This window comes from Pseudorca crassidens, chromosome 17, assembly GCF_039906515.1.
Source record: "Pseudorca crassidens isolate mPseCra1 chromosome 17, mPseCra1.hap1, whole genome shotgun sequence".
Classification (NCBI taxonomy): Eukaryota; Metazoa; Chordata; class Mammalia; order Artiodactyla; family Delphinidae; genus Pseudorca; species Pseudorca crassidens.
The window spans coordinates 7,929,909-7,952,212 of NC_090312.1; the positions used below are offsets into that span (position 1 = coordinate 7,929,909).

The following is a 22,304-nucleotide window of genomic DNA, read 5'->3' on the forward strand; positions in this document are numbered from 1 at the left end:
TCCCCGGCCTTCTCGATGGGCCTCCTGCTCTGGAGGCTGGGTGCCCTTGCCTTTCTTGGGCAGGCTCCCGTGGTGGGTGTTCCGAGGACCAGACCTTGCTGCCCCCCGACCTTGACTTTGTCCCCACCTCTACACACTCAAGCCTCCCCGGGGTTGAGGCTCTACCCTGTTCTGCTCGCCGCTCTCCTTACCTCCTGGATCCGTTCAGCTTCCCTCCCCTGAGAAGCCTACCCCAGCTGCCTCAGCCACGGGGTTTCTGCGTCCTCCCCATGCCCTCTGGTGGCATGTGTTTAGTATGTTCCTGTATAGACATCCCCACCGCCGCACACATGCATGAATACAACCTGTGTTTCTACCTGATTTTTAAGTCCCTTGTGAGCTGACCAGGTAGCTTTGAAACCATATAGGCCTGAACTTGATCCTCTTAGGCAAGTTATAGCTTCTTCATCTGTAACATGGGATAATAGTATCTTCGTGGCTGACTCATTAGGGCCACTGTGTACAGCTGTGCAGGTCGCACACTGCACAAGGGTACCGCCTCTAAGGGGACCATTTCACATCATAGATTTGTATATTCATTATGACAGTTTTCTGCAAATGGTAGTATCTTGTTCTGACAAAATCAGTATATTTGACCACTTTCTGACAGGGGGAACTAGTGTCTTAAGGAAAGGGTGCCTTTTTCCTTTTCTCACAGAGGTGCCTTGCTAGCAGCCGCCCTGCCTGTCAGGGTTACGTGTGATAAGGAGTGTGAAAGTGCCTGGTACTCAGGAAACGTCATGGAGGTGAGCCCAGAGGCAGGGCCCCCCGGTGTGTTTGTTGTGGGTGCCGAGGGGGGAAATGGGGCCTTACAAGGAAAGAACGGGGGTTAGGAGTCCAGTCTCCCAGGCACTTTGGCCATGCCGCATCTCCATCGGAATCTGGAAATATTCCTGAGTTTCAGTGATTCAAAGACTGATTTTAACATCCCTAAAATCAGGGGGTGTCTTACAATTGGTGTGATAAGGACCCAGGGTGTTTTAGTTTATTTGGTAGCATTTTAGTCTTTTGTAGTGGTATGTAAAGTATCAGTGCCTCTTAAAATAGATGTTGTCTTAGATTTGAGGAGATACAATAAAGAAACCTATTTCATAGGATTGTTGTGAAGATTGAACGCTCTTAGCATGAGGCTTGCATGGTGCCAGCTCATGGTGAGGGTTTAATGGATTTCAGCTTCCTTTTCTTCTCCCTCTTCCTCTTTGAATGCCCTTATTTTGGTTACAGCAAGTTCTCAGTAAGTGTGATGGTGATGATGACGTTATACGGCATACCCACAGCTCATGAAAAGTTCTGCAAAACAAGCTAAATGGAAGGAAAGTGTTTTGTCCAAGCCCAGGCTTCTTTTCCTGAAGATAAAGGAAAAGCGTATTTTCGATGGTAGTAAGCTGCGCGATGCGTAGAGCTTCTCCATTACCTCGGTGTGACCGCGATCTGGCTGCATCTGCTAAAGTATTTCCACTCCTCTTGGGACGCTGCCAGCTCTTCTGAATTTAATAACTTAAGGGCAAGTGAACAACAAGAAAACAAAAACATAACTCCGAAAGCACTTGCCATCCTGTTCTTGTCATAAGGTAGGCAGTTTAATAGGGCCTTAATTTTGGCTCCTGAACTCTCTTTCAAGTTAATCAATCCAAGTAAAAGATGGTTGAAAAGCTGCGAAGGATGATGTATACTAATGAAGGAGAGGAAGGAAGAGTTGGTTTTACACTGTCACTTTTAAACAGAGGAAGTTAATAGTCTAGTAATGAGCATTTTGTCTTCTTACGGTTATTGATAAACGTTTAAGGCTATCTGTGATCGTCAGTTCCTCTAACACTGAGCGCCTACTGCGTCCCTAGCAGCAGCATCACTAAGAGGATGGATGACATTGGGCTGGGCGGGGCTCTGGCCGCAGGTAGTGAGTGCAGGTGGTATGGAAGGTGCTGGGGTGCAGAGCCCTGCTTCTCATGGAGGTGAGCACAGAGACCTGGACTGGGCCCTGGCTGCCCCCTGTGAGCTACCTCGCTCCACCTCTGTGGGACGTTTGGACCTCATAGGGTGGTTGGGATTCGACGGGATCATGGGTATGTCAAACAGTTATACCTGCCTCTCAAATTTAGTGCCTTTTCCAGAGACTCCAGGCTGGCAGCCGTTGGTATGTTTTGTTGGCTGGAGTATTTTTTTTTTTAACTTTGTATTTTGAAATAATAGTAGATTCACAGGAAGTTTCAAAGATTGTGCAGAGAGGTCTTATATACCCTTTTCCAGGCTTACTCCAATGGTTATGTTTTTGGGAGGGGAGTAAAAAAACATATATAACATAAAATTTGCCATTTTAACCATTTTTAGGTGTATCGTTTAGTGGCATAAGGACATTCACATTGTCGTGCAATCATCACCACCATGCATCTCCAGAACTCTTTTTTTAAAAAAAAATTAATTAAATTAATTAATTTATTTTTGGCCGTGTTGGGTCTTCGTTGCTGCGCACGGGCTTTCTCTAGTTGTGGCGAGTGGGGGCTACTCTTCATTGCAGTGCGCGGGCTTCTCATTGTGGTGGCTTCTCTTGTTGTGGAGCACAGGCTCTAGCACGCAGGCTACAGTAGTTGTGGCAAGTAGGCTCAGTAGTTGTGGCTCGCGGGCTCTAGAGCGCAGGCTCAGTAGTTGTGGCGCGTGGGCTTCGTTGCTCCGCGGCATGTGGGATCTTCCCAGACCAGGGCTTGAACCCTTGTCCCCTGCGTTGGCAGGCAGATTCTTAACCACTGCACCACCAGGGAAGCCCTTTCCAGAACTCTTTCATCATCCCAACCCAGTGGTTACATCTTGTGAAACTGTTGTGCAATATCAAAACCAAGAAATTAATGTTGGTACAATGGGCGTGTGTGGTACATTTTTACCACGTGTGTAGATCTGTGTAACCACACCTGCAGTCAAGATGCCGAGCTGTTTGTTGACATTTTATCAGTTTGAGTGAAGTGGAGAAACCTTGTGTCCCTTTATTTATTTATTTATTTACTTTTTGGCCTTGGGGTACAGCTTGCAGGATCTTAGTTCCCCGACCAGGGGTCGACCCTGGGCCCTCAGCAGCGAGAACACTGAGTCCTAACCACTGGACCACCAGGGAAGTCCCAGCCTTGTGTCCCTTTACCTCCCCTGTTTATAATTGTCATAAAAGTTTCTTCTGCAGACGTTGAGAACCGCATCAGACAGAGTTATACTTTTTGTTTAATGGTCAAACGTAATTTAGGAAATCAACAGGAAAAAGGAAATCTGATGTATTTGCCCATATTTTTACACTTTCCTTTGTTCATTTTACCTTTCTTGATGTCGCAGGAGTCATTGTTTTAGCATTTTCCTTCTGTTTAGAGAACTTCCTTTGGTCATTCTTGTAGGTTGGGTCTGCTGGTGACAACTTCTCTTTCTTTTCCTTCATCTGGGAATGTCTTGGTTTCTCCTTCATTCCTGAAGGATGGTTTTGCTGGGTGTAGGATTATGGGTGGACAGTTCTCTCCTTTTTGCACTTGAAAAATGTGCCACTTCCTTCTGGCCTCCACGTGTCTAAGGAGAAGTCTGCTGTCAATCGTATGGTTTTTCCACACAGGAAACTGGGTTTTTTGCTAATTTCAGGTTTCCTCTCTGTTTTTAGTTTTCAGAAGCTTGATTATAATGCGTCTTGTCATAGATTTCTCTGGGTTTACCCTGTTTGGACTTTGCTCACCTTCTTGACTGTGTGGCTTTATGTCTTTTGCCAACTTTGGGGAATTTTCAGTCACTATTTCTCTGAATACTTTCCCACCGCACTGTCCTTCTCCTTTCCTGGGACTCTAGTGACACAAATGTTAGACCTTTCTTTGGTTCCGGTCCCACAGGTCCTTGAGGCTGTCTTTGTTCTTTTTCAGTCTATTTTCTCTGTTATTCAGATTGTATGTTTTTTATTGTTCTATTTTCAAGGTCACTGATTCTTCTAGCAGGGGTGGGGATGGGCTGCAGTGTTGTCTGTGGGGTTTGAGTGTTGCAGGATGGCTATTGCCTAAAAGGTTTCTGTCTTGTGAGGCTGTCCCTTTCCTGGCCCGTTGGCCAGTGAGAGCAGGCTCTTGTTGGAGCTGTTTTTTCCTGTGCCTGTTGGTGCTTCTGCTTCTGAGTCCGAGCGGGTGAAAGGAAAGCCCCGGGCACTTACTGTCTCAGGTTGCAAGGTGGTGTGTTAGCTGCTCTGCCACCTTCTCTCTGACTTTCACAGTCTTATGTGTATTTTATCTGTGACGTCCAGGGTTTTGGTTGCACTTAGTGGGAAGAATAGGGAAAAGTGTATCTGCTCCATCTTTCTGGAACTTTTTGCCACAATATATAGTTTTAAAGACTTTATTTTTTGAAGGGAAGTTTTAAGTTTTCAGCAAAACTGAGAAGAAGGTACAGATCTCCTATATCCCCCCTGCCTACACGTAGGCACAGCCTCCCCTGTTATCAACATCCCTACCAGGGTGGTGCATTTGTTACGGTTGGAGAACCTACACTGCCACATTGTCATCACCCGAAGCCCACAGTTTACATTAGGGTTCACTCTTGCTGTTGTACATTCTGTGGGTTTGGGCAGATATGTAGTGACGTGTATCCACTATTATGGTATCATGCAGAATATTTTCACTACCCTAAAAATCTTGTGTGCTCTGCCTGTTCATCCCCTCCACCCCAAGTGTGGCCACCTTTTTACTGTCTTTTTACTGGAGATCTTTTTACTGTCTCCATAACTTTGCCTTTCCCAGAACGTCATATAGTTGGAATCATACAGTATGAAGCATTTTCAGATTGGCTTCTTCCGCTTAGTAATATGCATTTCAGGCTCTTCCATGTCTTTTCACAGTTTGATAGCTCATTTTTTTTCTTTTTCTTTTAATTGAAGTATAGTTGCTGTACAGTATTATATAAGTTTCAGGTGTACAATGTAGTGATCACAATTTTTAAAGGTTATACTGCATTTATAGTTATTATAAAATATTGTCCATATTCCTGGTGTTGTACAATATATCCTTGAAGCTTATTTTATCCTTAATAGTTTGTACCTCCTACTCCCATACCCCCGTATTGCCCCTTCCCCCTTCCCAATAGCTCATTTCTTTTTAGTGCTGAATGATACTCCATTGTCTGGAGGTACCACAGTTTATCCATCTGCCTCCTGAGGGACATCTTGGCTGCTTCCAAGCTTTGGCAGTTAGGACAAAGCTGCTATAAATATTTGTTTGTAGCTTTTGGTGTGGACACACATTTTCAACTCCTTTGGGTAAACACCCAGGAGCACGACTGCAGGATTCTATTGTGAAGTACGTTTAGTTTTATAAAAAACTATCAAACTGTCTTCCAAAGTGGCCGTGCCGTTTTGCATCCCCATGAGCAACGTAGGAGAGATGTGTAACCACATCCGTGTACATTGGGAGCCTTCAGGCCACACAGGCCGCCACACCCCTCCATGCCCCGTTATCTAGCCCCTGATGGCTTCTGCCATTTCTGCCAGTTGCTTTCCCACGTGGAGGGCCTTGCCGTGTATGACCTGTCCCTGGGGCTACCTTCCCGCCACTTCCTTTTCTTACCCCCATAATGCCCTGCTGGGTTTTTGTCAGCTTTCATTTGGATGAAGCACGTTTCAGGGTGTGGCTGGGAGTCCGTGTCTCTGAGTAGGTCCCCGCAGCTCTCCTCCCTCCTCCTGGTCTCCGATGGTCTGGCCTGGCCTCGGGTAGATGCGAGGGCCCTCATGTGGGCCCTCGCTCTCTTGGTGCTTGGAAGGAGGAAGTTGGGATGTCGGGACCAGCTTACCTGTGCCATCTCCCTTCCCCAGAACCCTCTGATGCCTGTGTGTTTCCAGTGAATCTGGCTGCTGTGTTTGTGTCACGCCAGTGTCATTAAACCCAGACTGAAAAGCACCACAGGGCGGACTTCTGTCCTGGGCTACCTCTCCAGCCCTTTATACTGTGAGTGAAGGAGTCAGTGCCGGGCCCACGGGTACGCAGCCATTCAGGGGCTGGGATCCCGGACCCTGCCCGCCCAGTCCCGGCTGTCCCCACAAGACCTCGCACACTTTGAGGCCACTTCTAACGTTGCTTCTGTCAGAAAACGTATTTTGAGTTTCTGCTCGGGGTCCCTGAGACCCCCAGGTCAGCGACACCAGATACCCCGTCCCTTCCTTATGTGTGGAGCTCAGCACTGGGGGGCGGTGGGAGGGAGGAGGGCCCAGGGCGTGGGGGGAGATGGGGCAGCGGGCAGCAGAGGCGTGTGCGTGGGGTGTCTCTGTCTCTTTCTGTTCCTGGACGCGCAGCAGAAGCTCTGTGCTCAATGACGCTGTTCTTCTCAGGGGGATGGGCAGGTGGTTGTCTCTGCTCCATGTGCTTCTGTGTTACCTGTTACACAACGAGCGCGGATTCGCCCTGCGACTTCTGTAATAATTAATAATAATAATTTACAAGGTGGCTTAAGGGCCGAGAGACCTGGAATGCCTGGATCGCGTCCTGCTCTGGTCGTCCCACCCTTGAGTCCCCGCAGGAGATGCACTTACAAAGGACAACAGCAAAAAGGAAAGGACGCCCTTGATTGTGTGCTGGGCCGGACGTCCTGTGAGCGGCCGGAGCACACGACTTCAGCTCAAGGCTGGACTGACCTTCTCGCCTGTTTACTCGAGGGCCTGAGAACGGGGAGGGGCCCCTCAGGAGCAGGCCAGCTCCAGCCGACGTGTGGGCTGCCTGTTGCCAAAGGAGGAGGGGGGAGGGAGGCCTGGCCACGCCATGCTGTGACCTGTCAGCTCCCGGTGGCCGTTCCTAGGGTCAGAGGGGCCCAACCGCACTCCCGGGACCCACAGGCCCTCCAGTTCATGACCTTCCTCTGGGAGGAGTGGTCAGAGGCCCTTGTTCGTCTCTGGTTCCTAGGCAGGGGTGAGCAGGTAGGGGGTCAGAGGTTGCAGACAGGACCTGGCTGTTCCTGGCTGGGAGTGTTTGCAAATCAGAGTTCAGAAACGAGGACTTTATGCAGTTATTTTAAGATTTTTCCTTTTTAACAGTACAGAGTAGCTGATTAAAAACTGGCAAAAGTTCATGGAAATTGGATGCTCAGACCCCAAACCTCTGTGATTTTCCTTGTGCTGAACACGTCATTTTCCCTTTGAATCCTTTTGTTAAGGACGGGTACACAGTAATTGAACCTAAAGATGCATCCAAATTGTGGCATCTTCATCAGAATTTGCTGACAACATAATTATGATTATATTTCAGGGTATAAGATCCAGTTTTTTCATATTAGTCTACTATAAAGAAATGAAAAGAGCTGCTTTGTTATTATTTTGGTAGGTTAACAATTCTTAATATTTGTGGGATGCGGCCTGATCCGACACTTTCCTTGCATGTTTTGGCATCTTGCTGATACACCGCTGTATGAACATATCTAAAGAGTGCACAGTTTCCCTCCTTGTCAGAGGCCTGGGGGCAGTTCGCAGAGGATGTTCCAGAGGGAACACTGCCGGGGCTTCTGAACAGGCCGCTCCTAGTACAAGACTGCACGGCTGGGAGCACAGCTGGCCCCCACTGGCCTGGTGCGGGAGGCTCCTGTAGTCCCGCTGGCTGTTGTGGGGCCGTGTTCCCTCCCAGCGCTGGCCCCGGAAGGACCGAGTGGCCCATCGGAGACGCTGGGCCTGGCTCAGGTAAAGCTGGGCTCTGCCTCGAGGTCAGCCTCTCCGAACCCCAGTCCTGCCCCTGTCGCGTGGGGACGAGAGTCCTGGCGGGCCGGGAGGTGGGGGAGTGCATGAGGTCATGTTGTGGGGTGTGGCCTGGAGCCGGAGTCAGGGCCGCTTTCACAGGCCATTCAGTGCCTCCTCCTGGAAGCCTTCCAGGCACTTTAGCCGAGGCTCCCTGCCTTCCCTCTTCCCACCCTGTCTGTTGTTTGCAGCACCCTTCTCGGCTGGCTTGCACATTCCTTGAACGCCTTTCCTGGCCGGGCTGGGGGACGTGGCCTTGAACAAGAGGCCGCCCTGCCTGAGCTGCTCAGCGCTCATCACTGAGCCGTGTCCTGACTCCTCTGTTTACCTGTTACCTCACTTCTCAGGAGGTCTAGCAACCTTCCTGAGTTTTAAAACTCATATAGGCTCATTGTGGAAAATCCATAAGTGCCTATAAAGAAGAGTCCGGCAGGCAGGATCTTGCTGTATTTCCTTTCAGCCTGGCCGTCTGTTCTTCCATCCATCTGCCCGTAAACCACGTCTCCCCATTGGGAACAAAGTCACGTACGTACCGAGTTGTGGTGTGTCCCACTCTGTAGAGCTGAACGTTTATTCTGAGCATTTTCCGTGTCACTCAGGTTCTTCGAAAATATGATTGTCAGCGGCTGCGTGGAATTTCTCTGGGCTGTGCCCTGACGTGCCCGCTGCAGAGCACGCGGGGGCTTCTGGGGCTTGACAGGGGCCTCCGTGCTGAGCATCTCTGCGCACAATCCTGTCCGCGTTGCGGATGCTCCTGAAGACTGCATCTCGAGAAGTGGAGCCGCTGCTCAGAAGACACGAGCGGGCGTCTTCGAGGGCTCCTGGCCCCTTCGCTGGTGGCAGGGCGTGTTCCTGTCAGCCATTCCGAGTGCGGGCCCCGCGGCGGGGCTGCTGAGCCGGGCTCCCCGGGAGCCGCTGGCTTCTGTGGTCTCAGTGCAGATGCCGGTCCCCCACGCTGTCTCCCTCGCATGCTCCTCTGTGACAGTTGTCCTTGCTCATGTGTGCTTGTCTCTGCCTGCACCTCGGGGACCCCAGGCCCAGCACTGGACGCACGGTGGGCATTCGGGAGATGTACTGATTGATGGCAGATGGCCAAGGCCAGGCGGCACTCCGGGCTGCTCAGGCCTCCAGGCTCTGTGGGACACGGGGCAGTAGGTTAGTTACAGCTGATGCCAACACTTGGTCACATGCAGATGCAAAAGTAGTTGTATTTGTTTGGTCTCCAGACAATGCCTGGTGTGCCTGGGAACTAAGGGACCCCTCACAGTAACCCTGTGGTCCCCGGCAGCGCTGCTCTGTTACGTGTCACAGAATTCCCTTTCTCCTGAAAGCATAACGGGAATCAAGAATACGTCCTGGTCTGTAGGGAAATTGTTTCAGTAAAAACCCTAAGATGCCATTGTTCTGGGCGTGTCTGTTTCCTCCGTGGGCTGGTGGCCTCCTCTGTGCAGGACCTCATGCCTGATTCATCTTTGCGTCCCTGGTGCCTGCACTGGGGCCCACCCTGTGGCCGCTGCTCTGTGGATGCCGAAATCACCAAGAAAGAACTTGATACGTGATTTGGGGATTATGCTCCGCTCTGTAATGATTTTCATTTCAGACTCAGTTGGCTACAGGGATAAGCATTTTAGCTGTAACTTGGAGGCACTCAGCTCATGGTCTGTAGCCAAACAGAGTTCATGTCCACAGCAGGTGGCAGAGAGTCTGGGTTTGACCTGGGCAGGTTGCATCTCCTCCCCGTCTCAGTTTCCTCCGCTGTGGAACGGGGGTGACAGACCCCCTTTTGCCTAAATCATAGGGTCGTCATAGGATCAGCAGGGTGCACGTTGAAAACCACATGGCCTCTTATGAAGAAAAAAGCTATCACTTAGTCTCTTCCTGTTTTGGAAGCATTTTGGGTTCCTTAGGAATCAAGCATTTCTTGGAAAAAAATAAAATATCGATTGACGGTATTCATGAGAGATTTTCATTGACGAAGCAATGTTCTGCTTTGTTAAATTTCTGTTTCATGTGCCATTTGGTGGGAAAGAATTCTCGTAGGTCATTATCTCACCTGCTTGTTCATGGAGAAAATCCTTTCTCTGAAGGCAGAGAGGGCCTCATTTCTGCGACGGGGCCTCGCGGGCTCCATCCTCATTGTGGCGGCACCGTGTAGGTCCACTGCTTTGCCTCCTCGTCTCCTTTCTGGTCTTGCTGTAAAGAGGAGGAAAATGGGGTCGGGGAGATTGGGGGAGTGGCGATCAAGAGAGATTTTTGTTTGGTTTTGTGGTAAGATGGGAGCAGTCATGGCGTGCAGAGGGCAGCAGAGTATAATTGCTTTACAATGGTGTGTTAGTTTCTGCTTTATAACAAAGTGAATCAGTTATACATATACATATGTTCCGATATCTCTTCCCTCTTACGTCTCCCTCCCTCCCACCCTCCCTATCCCACCCCTCCAGGCGGTCACAAAGCACCGAGCTGATCTCCCTGTGCTATGCGGCTGCTTCCCACTAGCTATCTACCTTACGTTTGGTAGTGTATATATGTCCATGCCTCTCTCTCGCTTTGTCACAGCTTACCCTTCCCCCTCCCCATATCCTCAAGTCCATTCTCTAGTAGGTCTGTGTCTTTATTCCTGTCTTGCCCCTAGGTTCTTCATGACATTTTTTTTTCTTAAATTCCATATATATGTGTTAGCATACGGTATTTGTCTTTCTCTTTCTGACTTACTTCACTCTGTATGACAGACTCTAGGTCTATCCACCTCACTACAAATAGCTCAATTTCGTTTCTTTTTATGGCTGAGTAATATTCCATTGTATATATGTGCCACATCTTCTTTATCCATTCATCCGATGATGGACACTTAGGTTGTTTCCATCTCCGGGCTATTGTAAATAGAGCTGCAATGAACATTTTGGTACATGACTCTTTTTGAATTATGGTTTTCTCAGGGTATATGCCCAGTAGTGGGATTGCTGGGTCATACGGTAGTTCTATTTGTAGTTTTTTTAAGGAACCTCCATACTGTTCTTCACAGTGGCTGTATCAATTTACATTACCACCAACAGTGCAAGAGGGTTCCCTTTTCTCCACACCCTCTCCAGCATTTATTGTTTGTAGATTTTTTGATGATGGCCATTCTGACTGGTGTGAGATGATATCTCATTGTAGTTTTGATTTGCATTTCTCTAATGATTAATGAAGTTGAGCATTCTTTCATGTGTTTGTTGGCAGTCTGTATATCTTCTTTGGAGAAATGTTTAGTTAGGTCTTCTGCCCATTTTTGGATTGGGTTGTTTGGTTTTTTGTTATTGAGCTGCATGAGCTGCTTATAAATTTTGGAGATTAATCCTTTGTCGGTTGCTTCATTTGCAGATATTTTCTCCCATCCTGAGGGTTGTCTTTTGGTCTTGTTTATGGTTTCCTTTGCTGTGCAAAAGCTTTGAAGTTTCATTAGGTCCCATTTGTTTATTTTTGTTTTTATTTCCATTTCTCTAGGAGGTGGGTCAAAAGGATCTTGCTGTGATTTATGTCATAGAGTGTTCTCCCTATGTTTTCCTCTAAGAGTTTGATAGCTTCTGGCCTTACATTTAGGTCTTTAATCCATTTTGAGCTTATTTTTGTGTATGGTGTTAGGGAGTGATCTAATCTCATACTTTTACATGTACCTGTCCAGTTTTCCCAGCACCACTTATTGAAGAGGCTGTCCTTTCTCCACTGTACTTTCCTGCCTCCTTTATCAAAGATAAGGTGACCATATGTGCCTGGGTTTATCTCTGGGCTTTCTGTCCTGTTCCATTGATCTATCTTTCTGTTTTTGTGCCAGTACCATACTGTCTTGATTACTGTAGCTTTGTAGTATAGTCTGAAGTCAGGGAGCCTGATTCCTCCAGCTCCGTTTGTCGTTCTCAAGATTGCTTTGGCTGTTCGGGGTCTTTTGTGTTTCCATACAAATTGTGAGGTTTTTTGTTCTAGTTCTGTGAAAAATACCAGTGGTAGTTTGATAGGGATTGCATTGAATCTGTAGATTGCTTTGGGTAGTAGAGTCATTTTCACAATGTTGATTCTTCCAATCGAAGAACATGGTATATCTCTCCATCTGTTTGTATCATCTTTAATTTCTTTCATCAGTGTCTTATAATTTTCTGCATACAGGTCTTTTGTCTCCTTAGGTAGGTTTATTCCTAGATATTTTATTCTTTTTGTTGCAGTGGTAAATGGGAGTGTTTTCTTGATTTCACTTTCAGATTTTTCATCATTAGTGTATAGGAATGCCAGAGATTTCTGTGCATTAATTTTGTATCCTGCTACTTTACCAAATTCATTGATTAGCTCTAGTAGTTTTCTGGTAGCATCTTTAGGATTCTCTATGTATAGTATCATGTCATCTGCAAACAGTGACAGCTTTACTTCTTCTTTTCCAATTTGGATTCCTTTTATTTCCTTTTCTTCTCTGATTGCTGTGGCTAAAACTTCCAAAACTATGTTGAATAAGAGTGGTGAGAGTGGGCAATCTTGCCTTGCTCCTGATCTTAGTGGAAGTGCTTTCAGTTTTTCACCATTGAGGACGATGTTGGCTGTGGGTTTGTCATATATGGCCTTTATTTTGAGGAAAGTTCCCTCTATGCCTACTTTCTGCAGGGTTTTTATCATAAATGGGTGTTGAATTTTGTCGAAAGCTTTCTCTGCATCTATTGAAATGATCATATGGTTTTTCTCCTTCAATTTGTTAATATGGTTTATCACACTGATTGTTTTGCGTATATTGAAGAATCCTTGCATTCCTGGAATAAACCCCACTTGATCATGGTGTATGATCCTTTTAATGTGCTGCTGGATTCTGTTTGCTAGTATTTTGTTGAGGATTTTTGCATCTATGTTCATCAGTTATATTGACCTGTAGTTTTCTTTCTTTGTGACATCCTTGTCGGGTTTTGGTATCAAGGTGATGGTGACCTCATAGAATGAGTTTGGGAGTGTTCCTCCCTCTGCTATATTTTGGAAGAGTTTGAGAAGGATAGGTGTTAGCTCTTCTCTAAATGTTTGATAGAATTCGCCTGTGAAGCCATCTGGTCCTGGGCTTTTATTTGTTGGAAGATTTTTAATCACAGTTTCAATCTCAGTGCTTGTGATTGGTCTGTTCATAGTTTCTATTTCTTCCTGATTCAGTCTTGGCAGGTTGTGTATTTCTAAGAATTTGTCCATTTCTTCCAGGTTGTCCATTTTATTGGCATAGAGTTGCTTGTAGTAATCTCTCATGATCTTTTGTATTTCTGCAGTGTCAGTTGTTACTTCTCCTTTTTCATTTCTAATTCCATTGAGTCTTCTCCCTTTTTTTCTTGATGAGTCTGGCTAATGGTTTATCAATTTTATCTTCTCAAAGAACCACTTTTAGTTTTATTGATCTTTGCTATCGTTTCCTTCATTTCTTTTTCATTTATTTCTGATCTGATTTTTATGATTTCTTTCCTTCCGCTAACTTTGGGGTTTTTTTGTTCTTCTTTCTCTACTTGCTTTAGGTGCAAGGTTAGGCTGTTTATTCGAGATGTTTCCTGTTTCTTAAGGTAGGATTGTATTGCTATAAACTTCCCTCTTAGAACTGCTTTTGCTGCATCCCATAGATTTTGGGTCATCGTGTCTCCATTGTCATTTGTTTCTAGGTATTTTTTTATTTCCTCTTTGATTTCTTCAGTGATCACTTCGTTATTAAGTAGTGTATTGTTTAGCCTCCATGTATTTGTATTTTTTACAGATCTTTTCCTGTAATTGATATCTCGTCTCATAGCGTTGTGGTTGGAAAATATACTTGAAACAATTTCAATTTTCTTAAATTTACCAAGGCTTGACTTATGACCCAAGATATGATCTATCCTGGAGAATGTTCCATGAGCACTTGAGAAAAATGTGTATTCTGTTGTTTTTGGATGGAATGTCCTATAAATATCAATTAAGTCCATCTTGTTTAATGTATCATTTAAAGCTTGTGTTTCCTTATTTATTTTCATTTTGGATGATCTGTCCATTGGTCAAAGTGGGGTGTTAAAGTCCCCTACTATGAATGTGTTACTGTTGATTTCCCCTTTTATGGCTGTTAGTATTTGCCTTATGTATTGAGGTGCTTCTATGTTGGCTGCATAAATATTTACAATTGTTATATCTTCTTCTAGGATCAATCCCTTGATCATTATGTAGTGTCCTTGTCTCTTCTAATAGTCTTTATTTTAAAGTCTATTTTGTCTGATATGAGAATTGCTACTCCAGCTTTCTTTTGGTTTCCATTTGCATGAAATATCTTTTTTTCCATCCCCTTACTTTCAGTCTGTATGTGTCTCTAGGTCTAAAGTGGGTCTCTTGTAGACAGCAAATATATGAGTCCATTTATATTTAAGGTAATTATTGATATGTATGTTCCTATTCCCATTTTGTTAATTGTTTTGGGTTCGTTATTGTAGGTCTTTTCCTTCTCTTGTGTTTCTTGCCTAGAGAAGTTGCTTTAGCAGTTGTTGTAAAGCTGGTTTGGTGGTGCTGAAATCTCTCAGCTTTTGCTTGTCTGTAAAGGTTTTAATTTCTCCATGAAATTTGAATGAGATCCTTGCTGGGTAGAGTAATCTTGGTTGCAGGTTTTTCTCCTTCATCACTTTAAATATGTCCTGCCAGTCCCTTCTGGCTTGCAGAGTTTCTGCTGAAAGATCAGCTGTTAACCTTATGGGGATTCCCTTGTGTGTTATTTGTTGTTTTTCCCTTGCTGCTTTTAATATGTTTTCTTTGTATTTAATTTTTGACAGTTTGATTAATCTGTGTCTTGGCGTATTTCTCCTTGGATTTATCCTGTATGGGACTCTCTGTGCTTCCTGGACTTGATTAACTATTTTCTTTCCCATATTAGGGAAGTTTTCAACTATAATCTCTTCAAATATTTTCTCAGTCCCTTTCTTTTTCTCTTCTTCTTCTGGAACCCCTATAATTCGAATGTTGGTGCATTTAATGTTGTCCCAGAGGTCTCTGAGACTGTCCTCAATACTTTTCATTCTTTTTTCTTTATTCTGCTCTGCAGTAGTTATTTCCATTATTTTATCTTCCAGGTCACTTATCCGTTCTTCTGCCTCAGTTATTCTGCTGTTGATCCCATCTAGAGTATTTTTCATTTCATTTATTGTGTTGTTCATCGTTGTTTGTTTCATCTTTAGTTCTTCTAGGTCCTTGTTAAAGTTTCTTGCATTTTGTCCATTCTATTTCCAAAATTTTGGATCATCTTTACTATCATTATTCTGAATTCTTTTTCAGGTAGACTGCCTATTTCCTCTTCATTTGTTAGGTCTGGTAGGTTTTTATCTTGCTCCTTCATCTGCTGTGTGTTTTTCTGTCTTCTTATTTTGCTTATCTTACTGTATTTGTGGTCTCCTTTTTGCAGGCTTCAGGTTCGTAGTTTCCATTGTTTTTGGTGTCTGTCCCCAGTGGCTAAGGTTGGATCAGTGGGTTGTGTAGGCTTCCTGGTGGAGGGGACTAGTGCCTGTGTTCTGGTGGATAAGGCTGGATCTTGTCTTTCTGGTGGGCTGGTCCACATCTGGTGGTGTGTTTTGGAGTGTCTGTGGACGTATTATGATTTTAGGCAGCCTCTCTGCTAATGGGTGGGGTTGTGTTCCTGTTTTGCTAGTTGTTTGGCATAGGATGTCCAGCACTGTAGCTTGCTGGTCGTTGAGTGAAGCTGGGTGCTGGTGTTGAGATGGAGGTCTCTGGGAGATTTTCGCCGTTTGATATTATGTGGAGCTGGGAGGTCTCTTGTTGACCAGTGTCCTGAAGTTGGCTCTCCCACCTCAGAGGCACAGCACTGACTCCTGACTGCAGCACCAAGAACCTTTCATCCACACGGCTCCTTAATTTGGGATGATTGGTTGTCTATTCAGGTATTCCACAGATGCAGGGTATATCAAGTTGATTGTGGAGCTTTAATCCGCTGCTCCTGAGGCTGCTGGGAGAGATTTCCCTTTCTCTTTGTTCGCACAGCTCCCGGGGCTCAGCTTTGGATCTGGCCCCGCCTCTGCATGTAGGTCTGCCGAGGGCGTCCTTTGCTTAGACAGGACGGGGTTAAAGGAGCAGCTGACTTGGGAGCTCTGGCTCACTCAGGCCGGGGCGGGGGGGGGGGGGGGGGGGGGGGAGGGGCACGGAGTGCAGGGCGGGGCTGCGGCGGCAGAGGCCGGCGTGACGTTGCACGAGCCTGAGGCGTGCTGTGCCTTCTCCCAGGGAAGTTGTACCTGGATCCCGGGACCCTGGCAGTGGCGGGCTGCACAGGCTCCCGGGGAGGTGTGGAGAGTGACCTGTGCCCGCACACAGGCTTCTTGGTGGCGGCAGCAGCGGCCTTAGCGTCTCATGCCCGTCTCTGGGGTCCGCGCTTTTAACCGCGGCTCGCGCCCGTCTCTGGAGCTCCTTTAAGCAGCGCTCTGAATCCCCTCTCCTCGCGCACCAGGAAACAAAGAGGGAAGAAAAAGTCTCTTGCATCTTCGGCAGCTCCAGACTTTTCCCCGGACTCCCTCCCGGCCAGCCGTGGCGCACTAGCCCCTGCAGGCTGTGTTCACGCCGCCAACCCCAGGCCTCTCCCTGCGCTCCGACCGAAGCCCGAGCCTCAGCTCCCAGGCCCTCCCGCCCCGGCGGGTGAGCAGGGAAGCCTCTCGGGCTGGTGAGTGCCGGTCGGCCCTGAGTCTCTGTGCGGGAATCTCCCCGCTTTGCCCTCCGCACCCCTGTTGCTGTGCTCTCCTCCGCGGCTCCGAAGCTTTCCTCCTCCGCCACCCGCAGTCTCCGCCCGCAAAGGGGCTTCTGGTGTGTGGAAACTTTCCTCCCTCACGGCTCCCTCCCGCTGGTGCAGGTACCGTCCCTATCCTTTTGTCTCTGTTTTTTCTTTTCCCTACCCAGGTACGTGGGGAGTTTCTTGCCTTTTGGGAGGTCTGAGGTCTTCTGCCAGCGTTCAGTAGGTGTTCTGTAGGAGTTGTTCCACGTGTAGATGTATTTCTGGTGTATCTGTGGGGAGGAAGGTGATCTCCGCGTCTTACTCTTCCGCCATCTTCCCGGAAGCCCCCTCTTCTGAATAACTAGGCTTTAAAGTGCTTAGGCCCTGGATTCTACCTCAGCAAGTTTCTGCCTAAAACTGAAGTGGATTTAGGCCCTAACCGGCTTCTGAATAACTAGGCTTTAAATGCTTGGGCCTTGAATTGTACCTTTGCCACATTCTGACTAAAACTGAAGAGAAGCAGAGTTTCGAGAACATGTCATTGAGGCGGTGGGAGAGGCTGGGGTTTGGAGCACATGGGACACGGCGTAGCCCTTTTTTTTTTTTTTTGGTACGCGGGCCTCTCACTGTTGTGGCCTCTCCCGTTGAGGAGCACAGGCTCCGGACGCGCAGGCCCAGCGGCCATGGCTCACGGGCCCAGCCGCTCCGTGGCACGTGGGATCTTCCCGGACCGGGGCACGAACCCGCATCCCCTGCATCGGCAGGCGGACTCTCAACCACTGCACCACCAGGGAAGCCCCGGCGTTGTCCTGTGCCTTCTCGGGTGAGGGCCGGCCGAGCAGTCTTCCAGGTGTAGGCGCTCGGGGTGCGTTGTAAAAGTGAGAAAGCATCAGCAGCGTTTCCGTGCTGGTCTGCTTTCTCTCACCTCCGCGAGCTGCTGGAACGTGTTCGACATTCTGCCTGCCCCGGGGTGAACCACGCCGCATTCAGCCCCCTTCTGTGCCGCTGCTGGGCCCTCTCTCCTCCCGGCAGGAGCGGCAGGTGGGCGGCTGCTCCAGGAGGCTCTGGCACCGTCTTCTGGCCGCTTCAGTGAAATGGGAAAACAGTCGGCAGCTGGCTGTGAGCACGGGGCCGAGGAGGGAGGAAGAGGCGCGATAGACTTGTTCGCCATTGGCAGAGTCGGTGGCCTCGACGCCTTGCACGAGGCCGTGTTAACAGTCCCCGTGAGGCTGGCGGTGGTGCGTGTCGGGGGCCCGGCAGCGTGGGGTGGATTTTCAGCGGTTACAGCGGCCGGGCGAGAGCACTGGGTAGGTGGAGGCTTGCACTGAATCAGGGCGTGGCTTACTGAGCCTCCTGGGTTCCCGCTGCAGAGGAGACTTGTTACCTGCATGTCCTGTTCAGTGTTGCAACAGAGATCATTACTACCTCTCCGAGTTCATCCAGCTTTACAGCATTTAGGGTCTGGAGCTGGAAATTGAACCTTCAAAGCCATCATACCAATTCTTCCTTTCAGTGTGAATGTGGGAAAACAATCTAGCTTTTGTTATTGGATCCTAAAGTTAATATTCCTATATGTGCCTGTAATTATTTTATTGGACTCAAAAATGAGTTGCTTTCCCCATATGTCTTCCAGCCTAGTATAATGGGATGAACCATAATGGACTGTTAATAAATATTTGTGAACGGTGGTAATGCTTTAAATAGGAATCAAATGGCTTAAGCAAGCAACAGCTTCCCATTCTCCTTGTTCTTAGTTCCTGTGCCCGCCAGTGAAAGGTGCTTGGCTCTTCAGAAGTGCTGTTTTGATCATTTTCTCCTTGCACCTAATTTGAGTGAGTCTCACTAGAATACTTCATTGTTGTCAGTGTGGTTCATTCATTTGAAGGTTGCATTAATTTTCAAGTTCCATATTCATTTCTTACTTTGCTATGTGAATCCCGAACCTAGGCTCTTGAGTGGATTAGGGTAACAGGGAGGTCCATATTAGACCCGGTCCAGAAGGACTGAGGTTTTGGAATATTGAAAAAAGAATTTTCTGGCAACCGGGGCCACCTGAAGTTAGAAGTGAGCTGCCTAGCTGTGCAGCGTCCACCAGAGGGACACACCTGTTGGTGCCTGGCGATTGCTCAGAAGAGCAACCTTCAGTATTTTTCTTTGGCATTTGGATGTAGTCACTGTTTTGGTGAAGATGAAATAACATATTTTGCTTTCTTTTTCCTTACAGAAAACCCAGCCATCTTCATGTGTAAATGTTGTAACCTTTTCTCACCAAGTCAATCGGAACTCCTCTCCCACGTTTCTGAGAAGCACGCAGAAGAGGGGGTTAATGTGGATGAGATCATCATTCCCCTGAGGCCTCTGAGTACCCCTGAACCCACCAACCCAGGCAAAACTGGAGATGGTAAGGGGGCTGGGGTGCTGGGCGAGGGCGGCACGCCCACGGTGTGCCTGAGGGCGATGATGATGCTTATTTGCTCTCAAATACTTTGATTCTCAGTTTCTGTCTGGTGGGCATAGGGTCTCATAAAAATCCAAATCTCCAACCGGAGGTCACAATAATTTCCATTTGTAGATCTGCTCAAGTAAGATTGTGTGTTTGAATTCCCTGTACCCAGGCTCTGTAGGTGCTTCTCCAATGCCTGGTTGGTAGATGGAGGGATGAATGAGTGAATGAATGAATGAATAAGTGAAAGGAATTGACACCATCCAGCCGGGTAAAAAGCACGAGCTTATTGTCAGACAAGCGTGTTTAACCCAGCGCCAGCACCTGCTACTGCATTACCTGAAGCAAATGATGTTACTCCTCTGAGCCTCACTTTGCTCATCTGAAAAATGAAGACAAATCTGCCTGTCGCAAGGGGGTCTGTGAGGATGAAGTCAAAGATATGGTGACAGCACCAAGGATGATGCCTGGAACAAAGAAGATGAGAGGGAATCTGTTATGATAACATACATCATGAATGAATAAGGATATATAATCTTCGAAACAGCACGGCTGGACTGCTCATGTGTACCTGCAACAGGGATTCCGATCGCAGAGCTTTGATTCGCAGAATCCTTCAGGTTCACAGTCAGTGTCAGAAGTGAGACACATCTTGTTTGCAGTGTCCAGACACTTCCTACTGAATGGCATCAGATGCAGCAGGTGGATGGATTAGAGAAACCATCCAGGCACTGTAATTAGGTCCCTGCAGATGAAGAAAATATATAGTATAGGAGGAGCAGCTGAAAACCAGAGTCAGAAAAAGTCCCCACAAAACTATTTTCATACGATGAGAGATGATGGCCAGTCTCCTGTGCAGAAGCTCGATCTGTGGCAGTAAACGTCCTGTCGCAGGATTCGTTAGTCACACTAATAATCCAATTGCTCTTTCTTGGGAATATTTAGACTGGCATTTCTGAAGAGGCTGGCTTACTGATCATCTGTCTGACACCGTTAACAAGGAGAGACTCCAGACACAAAATGTTTTGTTTGAGTCCCTCTGGCCGTTCCCAGGGTACTCAGAGAAACATGCCTGACAGAAGATTGAGTTGTTGAGAAGTTAGGAGAAATTCTACTTGTTACTGTTAGTGGCATAAGGTGAAAACTCTCCATTCTCAACATCTCGGCACTCACGGGAGTTTCCTCCATCTCCTGGCTGCTTCTCCAATTGTTGGGCTGCATCCTGCAGGCCTACAGGGCCTGTGCTTGCCCAGCTTCAAGGCCGAAGAAAGAGCCCAGAGTCAGCAACAGAGGCATCAGGGTTTTAATGGGTGGGGGAGCTTACAGGTCTGAAGCAAAGTCCGGGAGGGACACCCCACCGTGTGCGGGGCGTGGAGGGCAGGACATGGGGCAGTCTTTGCTCCCGGGGGAAGGGGAGGTTACCAGGTACAGGGGAATTGATGTCAGCTGGGCTCATTAGTTAGGAGGGAAACGAGTCGAGGGGCACGCCCCTCACCACCCCTTTGATAAGCTATCACTAGCTGGGGCCTGGGGCAAGACGGAGGAAGGGCAGTCATGTGAGTAGGGTGTAGGTGAACCAGGCCCTGACCGGGCAGGGGATGGACAGAACAAAAGAACAGCCATCTGAGGGGCCTGGCCATACCCTCCACCCTGCGTACCCTGCACGACCCTTACAGTCCGCTCATCTTCCTTGATATCCCTGGGGTCAGGTATGTAGGGGACACTGCAACCAGACACCACAGTACAATACGGCCAAAGTATCATGAGTAAGATACCTAGAACTGTATGCTCAGAGCAGTCATTTGCCACGATGTGGGCAAATTTTGGAGCCAAGTGCGTATAAGGTCAATGGAGAGGGAGTCAATGGCAGCAGTGCCCTGTCCAGTTATGAGGAAGGTAAGGCCATGTCTGGTTTTCACAAACCCAGAGCCACCCCATGGGGAGGGGAAGGCCCGGCTTTAAGGGGAACATTCTGGTGGCCTAGCCAGGAGTCAGCAGTCACAGTACAGGTCTGCCACCCATGTTATGTTGGGTGCAGTGAGGGGTGGACCCATTAGGTCTTTCTAACCAAAAAGCAGTTAATCCCACTAGTTGGACTTGTGTGTCCAGAAGCCAGCCTATTCCACTCCACCCAGCGTAGCCCGGGGGGGGGCTCATAGGCAGTCAGTTGTACAGTAATGTTTACCGATGGGGGTCCTTCTGATGTACTGGCACATGGGACCAGAAGAGGTGAGTCGTCTTCCCCCATGGTCGGTAGTCCCCACATAGTCGCGTTAGCCAGGTCGATTTTTCATGGAAGCCTGGGGGAGGGCGGCAGCGGCATCTCGCTGGACACTCAGCAACTAGACTCATTTCCTTCGCTCAGGCTAGGGACGCAATGTAAGACATCTAACAGGCACAACGCAGGGGAGATCATGACAATTTAGCACAATACGAGCAGTAACCACATCTGAGATACAGTTCAGAAAACTCTCCAGTAATAGGAGAACGTGTCTAAAATCGTATATACAATGGCCACCTAGTTTTACCTTGGATGTCTGAACCGTTTTGGCTTTCCATTGCATCCCCTTCCTCAATGGCCAAAGCAGATGTACAATGCCTGTCTGAAAGGCCACAAGACAGGCTGCTCTGGTCAGTAAAGTTTAAGTTAAACCATGTATAAGCCGGAATGACTTCCCCATACTGCAGTATGTGCAGATTTTTCCATCATTTCCCCTTTTGACTGCACATCTTCCGGTAGAAAGCACTGATGATCAAAACATTTGTCCCGAGATGCTGGGGTGCTTTCTCCTACCCCAGGTTCAGATCATGTGGGTGCTAGGCCTCCTGTATATTCACCTAGTCGTTCACATTGGGGGAAAACTAATCAGATCTCGTGAACAGGCTCAGGTATGTTAATGGGGGAAACACTTTATAGGTTATACATTTTATTACTTATACCCAATTGTCACACAAGCATTGTACATGTGCTTTTAGCAGCAGACTTAAAGCAAGCAGTGTCGTACTTCATGAGTGATTATACTCTGTGACAGTTTCACTAGATCATTTTCTTTCAATCCAGAACATCAGGGCAAAAGTATGGCTAACACAATAACTTTCATAAATACAGACCTCAATTAACAGAACTAGAATTTAACATCCACTGAAACATAATATTGTTCTTTCTAAAATTACCCTCATCTCCACCAAACTCAGCCAATCAAAATTAATTTGTTGGCAATATAAGTCTGGTCAGTTGACCACATAGGCTCCTTCAAACTGGCTGAGGGGGAACTCCTCAGGAGGCTCAGACTGAATTCCCAAAAGGCCTCTCAGGGCCAGGAAAACAGTGCCAAAGGCCTGCCGTCAGGCTCTGCCTCGATGGATTTCTCGGTCCCTAAAACATTGAGATTCCTGTACATGCCAGG

The 22,304-nt window shown here is 47.5% G+C and overlaps 1 protein-coding gene across 2 annotated transcripts in view; it reads left to right on the forward strand.

Moving 5' to 3' along the window:
• ZFAT (zinc finger and AT-hook domain containing) overlaps window positions 1-22,304 on the forward strand; it is a 186,696-nt gene that overhangs the window by 14,181 nt on the left and 150,211 nt on the right. For both annotated transcript variants that reach the window (XM_067711189.1, XM_067711191.1), the window contains exon 2: window positions 18,679-18,855. In XM_067711189.1, the coding sequence (XP_067567290.1) occupies window positions 18,679-18,855 (177 nt within the window). The remainder of the gene's footprint in view (window positions 1-18,678; window positions 18,856-22,304) is intronic.